The 5148-nt window shown below is 40.4% G+C and overlaps 1 protein-coding gene across 1 annotated transcript; it reads right to left on the minus strand.

Annotated features, from left to right (window-relative positions):
• Positions 1-552: 552 nt before the first annotated feature.
• Positions 553-2760, minus strand: LOC134220957 (selenide, water dikinase 2-like). Its single transcript, XM_062700118.1, has 4 exons — positions 2612-2760; positions 2268-2540; positions 1406-1769; positions 553-1343 (listed from the first exon to the last, which is right to left on the minus strand). The coding sequence occupies exons 2-4, from the start codon at positions 2497-2499 to the stop codon at positions 779-781; spliced, it is 1161 nt and encodes a 386-aa protein (XP_062556102.1). The 5' UTR covers positions 2500-2540; positions 2612-2760; the 3' UTR covers positions 553-778.
• Positions 2761-5148: the final 2388 nt, after the last annotated feature.

Here is a 5148-nt window from a genome sequence, read left to right on the forward strand (position 1 = left end):
CCAGGGTGCAGCAGCCGTAAAAAGTGCAGACAACAACCTTCCATGCACCATGTTTACGGTACTCGTCACTGAGTGGCGATACCGGCGTTTCTATCTGTTTTGTTAAACACGCTACTCTATGTTTTGAGATTTTCACAATTTTCACCATGAGCTCATGGAAGAATGGTAGTTGGAAATCGATAAAATGTATGGAAAAATAAGGTATTTCGCAAATTTATGGAAAATGTAAGTGTTTTGGAAGAAAGTAGTGATAAGGAATGAAGTATGAGGTGAAAAGATTATCTCCTGCACTTAGTTTGCACTGATTAGTAGTTTTATAGAGATGAAATTTCGATTTTACTACCACTGAAAAAACGCCATCTCTTGCATTAATCGTTTTGACTGGTACCTTATTCACCACGAAAAGTGATAAAGTTCATGCCACATTTTTTTCTGTATTGGGGACAACCTCCTGATTGTAACTTAGAAGACCACCGAGCTCGTCAATCAAATCATTGGGATAGCCATTATAAAGCAAACATTCTGTGATATTTTTCTGTAAAAAAAATCAGGTTGTTTAATTCAATTATTTATTGTTAACAATTTTGGTTTTACTAAATATATAAAATTTCATCAAAAATTCAGTGAAAAGCAATACACATCGACCACCTCCAAGAGAGAAAAACTTCCACAAGCTTACCAGCATTTCAACCTTTAAAAGCCCGCTTCATACGTTCTTCCATGCAAATGATACTGAGCTGCTTTTCAACTGAATTTTCAGAATCCACTCTAAAAATGCCTAATCAACGCTGAGTATCGTTGGATTTGTGCTCATTCTGACCGTGCGGCTACCGGTTATCACTTTGCCGATCACCCAAGCTGTGTGCCCCGAAACCTGCTCATACTCCTCGCAAAACTGCTGCGCTCTCTCCGAAGACAAACTAATCAACAGACCGCCGGATGTTTCAACTGCTTTCCCTGCCATCAACTTAGTGCTGCGCCCAAGCATTTCGGCAATTTCCGCCACATTTCTTATGATTGGGAGCGTGTCAATTTCAAAGTCAACCGCTTCCTTTTGAAATTTTACCAGATTATCCGCGTGACCAAACAGACCAAATCCGGTCACATCTGTAGCTGCATGGGCATTGAATTTATGCATCAACTCGGCACCGGATTTGTTCAAACGGGACATGGACTCGAGTGCCACTTGGTACGTTTTCTCAATCTCCGACTTGCTGAACTGCTTCGAAAGCGTTTTCCAGTTGTCCGAATCTTCAGTCATCCAGATGAAGGCATTTGTGGCTAGTTGTGTTCCGAGAGGCTTTGTCAGTATGAGGGAATCTCCAGCTTGTGCGTAGTATGGCCTGGAAAAATTATCATACGTTTAGAATAAAATTCCCACAAAAGCAAACATATTTTCACTTACAGTATCAGTTCCGATTTGTGACAAACGGCCGTTGCAATCCCGCCGATGATGCACCACGGGTTCACTGCAATACTTCCTATTCGGACACGCGATTTCGATTCCGCCGCAGCATCCTGGAAACCCTTGATGATCATCGGCACCACAGTGTCCCGTTCCTCGTCAGTGAATTCCGTCGGCGCAGAGCAAACCAGTTTGATTTCGTCGATATGCAACGCTCCCACGGCGTACACATCGCTGACCACATTGGCCAGCGCGATACGACCCAACATGTACGGATCATCAATCAGCGGGTAGAAGAAGTCTACGGTCTGAACTAGTTGTAGGTCGTTCTTCAGCGGGATCACGGAGGAATCAAGTCCAATTCCTAAAGAATAAAACAAATACTTAGTAATGTAATAAAGTTAGGTGAATAATTATTGCATCATATTCATCAAACGATTGTCTAAAGTTGACCTAATGTTCTTGATATTCTACATTAAGATTTCTCTCTCTATTTCGTTGTTTTTCATATTTTTTTTAATTCACATTCAATTTAAATATTTTTTTCCGATAACCTCTCAATATAGATAGTGAAAATCAATATAAGTGTTTTTGTAAAATTTACAACTCCATGAAGTATCCCTCTATGTTGTGAATATGAAACAGAAGTACTCATTCAAAACTTGATTCCATTGCTTATCGCTAAGCATGTGAAGAGTCGGATGTACAGCTTTTTACTGATTAGGGTCTCTGATTAAAATGGATTTTGTAAGATCATTGAAAAATAAAATGTCCATAAAATATATGGGCAACATCAAATTGCAACGTCATCATGATAACACATTTTGGCAGTTAACTACTCCATCAGTGAAGATAAACTTACCAACGCCCTCAGCACTATCAGCGGCACTTTCCTTATTATCTACTTCACTTCCATCGTTTCCACCACCAGCGGACGAATTCGCCCTATCGGAGGCGGCGAACTGTTCGCTGTAAACTCCTCGAAGAAGCCGGTTAAGGACATCCTGAGGAATCTTCGAACCTCACCCGCGTAAAGTGGAGAATTTGGTGAGCCGAAAGTCCCGGCTCAACCCGTGCTGCGTGGGGTCGAACATGACGGCCCACGTACAATGAACTGGACGCTGACTGTTAGTTGCTGTGGTAGAAATATTACTTAAGTTTCAAGTACCTGTTATGCTTTTATTGCAACAATTTATAATAACCTACCTAGAATCGGTATGTGCAGGTGAAATATTTCGATTTTGACGTTTACTGTGAGCCGCCGTTCCTGGTGGTGTCTGTCTTGCTGACTCTCACGAGGAAAATAAACACACAGATGGTAGCGCACACGAGCTGCCTGCTAGGAGCTCGCTGGTTCGGTGCATATCAAGCATGGTATTGAGATCAAAAATAATTTCTTCTTCCTTTCAATCTCATGTTGAGCTTCGTTACCGGTTACAGTAGTTGATTAATGAAAATAAGACTCACTGTGACTAGTTTCCCTTGACATTACTCAACCAACTTGTACTAAATTAATATGAAACCAAATTTGATTCGCTTTGCTCCATGATCCTTTGTTTTTTGAGTCGATACTGGTCTTAAATCAAAGCAAAATTCACATACCTGTTGCAGAGTGCGTGAAGTGAGCTCATCCCAAATGTAACAAAGGAGAAGTGTTATGAGCACGGTACGAAGTTCATAACTGTTGAAGACGTATCATTTCTTTATAATACTGTTGGATTGTTTGATTATTAATGATTGTTGAATCTGTTGATGAATAGTGTGGGGTTTGAGTAAAATGCCTTCAGCGTGTGTTTATAGATTCACACATCAGCGTGTCAATCGGCGAGCAGCAAGCCATGACTTTGCCTCTTCTAGTCAGACCTCCACGGCGTGCACACGCATCCACGGAGAGTCGCTGTCATAACTTTGTTCCGGTCATTTAGAGCCTCACAGTAGAGATTCGCTTTGACGCAGCCTCGCTGTTGCCATCTAACGGTGTCGGACGTGTGCGTGAAATCACTGTTTTTCAACATGGTGAAGTATAGGAAGTATATTTTAAAATGCTTTTAAAATGTTATTAACATCGATATATTGAAAGCTTTTAAATACATAGAGATAGAATTTTGAAAAACTACATGTTAGGCTCCTTATCTACACATATTTTTTTAATCAAAATAATTGAACTTTTGTGTTACCTATCCAGCTTTTTACGCTAGCCATAAATAAACTGTGGTTGTTTAAATTTGACGTTTGATTTGTACAGATTTTATGGTATTGATCAAGTAGCCATGGAATCTGTCCAAAACATGCCATATGTCAATATTTTTCATTCCAATCTTTTAAAATATTGGGTGCATGACTTTAGGGATATAAAATCCCGCAGGTGATTGAGCTAGGGACGGCTTGAAAGCAGAGACGATCGCCGTGGTCGGGAAACGGAAGTTGCGGGTAACCTCAGGGTTAATATTTTTCGATTTTTATTTCAGGATGCCTTTCAACTAGCAAACAGTCCTGAAGAAATCGAAAAAGATCCTTGAGGTGATCTGAAAAATACTGCAGAGGTGATTGTTGTGGGTGTGAAATGTGTTCACAAACGTCAACTGATGTTTGTTAAATCCTCCTGGAACTCAAAAGGAGGCTGCCAACGAGTCATTCCAGCACCCACAATTAATCTTTCAGATACATTCATATACGTTCTATAAATTGCTAAATCATTCAGCCTTATTCTTGTTTACGTATGAACGCGCTTCCGAACGAAAGCTGATGCGCATTCTCGTTTACGCCAGCAAAATTAAATGGGGAAACGATTCGAACGAACTGCATTCGTTCGAAAGTTTCATTCGTCCGTAAACAAGAATAGGGGTGATTAATAAAACAGTATGAAACACCTCTCCACTAGAGATGTGCGCCGCCGCGCCACGCCGCCGCCGCCGACAGTTTTTGGCTCGCCGCCGCCGCCGGCATTTTTGCATCGGCGCGCCGCCGTTTAAAATTTGTCACGCCGCTGATCTATAATTTTCCACGCCGATTCAAATTTTCAGTGGAAACTCCGAAGATTCAGTGCATTTTCCGTATAGTTTCCTGATAGATCTCTACAACATTACGTTGAAACTCCAGAGAATTTTTGTGAAGATACCAATTATTTCCATGACAATTCCATACAATATTGTTAAAATTTCGAAGAGCTCTCCGTAAAAACTAAGCGTGAAAATTGCGATGTTGTTGAAATCCAAAAGAAAAAAATCTAATTGAAATTGAATTTTAGAACAGAAAAGATTTGTTCGGCCAAAAGTTACATAGCTGAAAGTTGTTAGGCCAAATCGTTTAACCGAAAAGACTATTTGGTAGAAGAAAGTTTTTACGGGAAGTTGTTCCATATTTCTACAGGAAAATATTCGGAATATTCACGGAAAGTCTCTGTGGAGTATTCTTTGAAATTCACACAGAAAATTGTGACTAGTAGAAGAGATGATTTAACGTTGATTTCCCCAATTTGATATTTTGAAATTGGCCGATTTGTGTGCCCCAGGAGACGTCCCCAAGGGCCTCAGAACTGGCCCAAAGATTGCCAATATCATATTTGGGTGTCGTAATCCCACTTGTCTTGCAAAATGCTGAAGTTTGATACCAATATTGCAAAAGTTTGTGATATTTTGAAATTGGCTGATTTTGGTGCCCCCGAAGGCTTCTCCAAGAGCCTTGGAATTGGGCCCAGGGTGGCCAATATCATATTTGGATGTTATAATTCCATTCATCTTCCA

Source organism: Armigeres subalbatus, chromosome 3 (genome assembly GCF_024139115.2).
Source record: "Armigeres subalbatus isolate Guangzhou_Male chromosome 3, GZ_Asu_2, whole genome shotgun sequence".
NCBI classification, from domain to species: Eukaryota; Metazoa; Arthropoda; class Insecta; order Diptera; family Culicidae; genus Armigeres; species Armigeres subalbatus.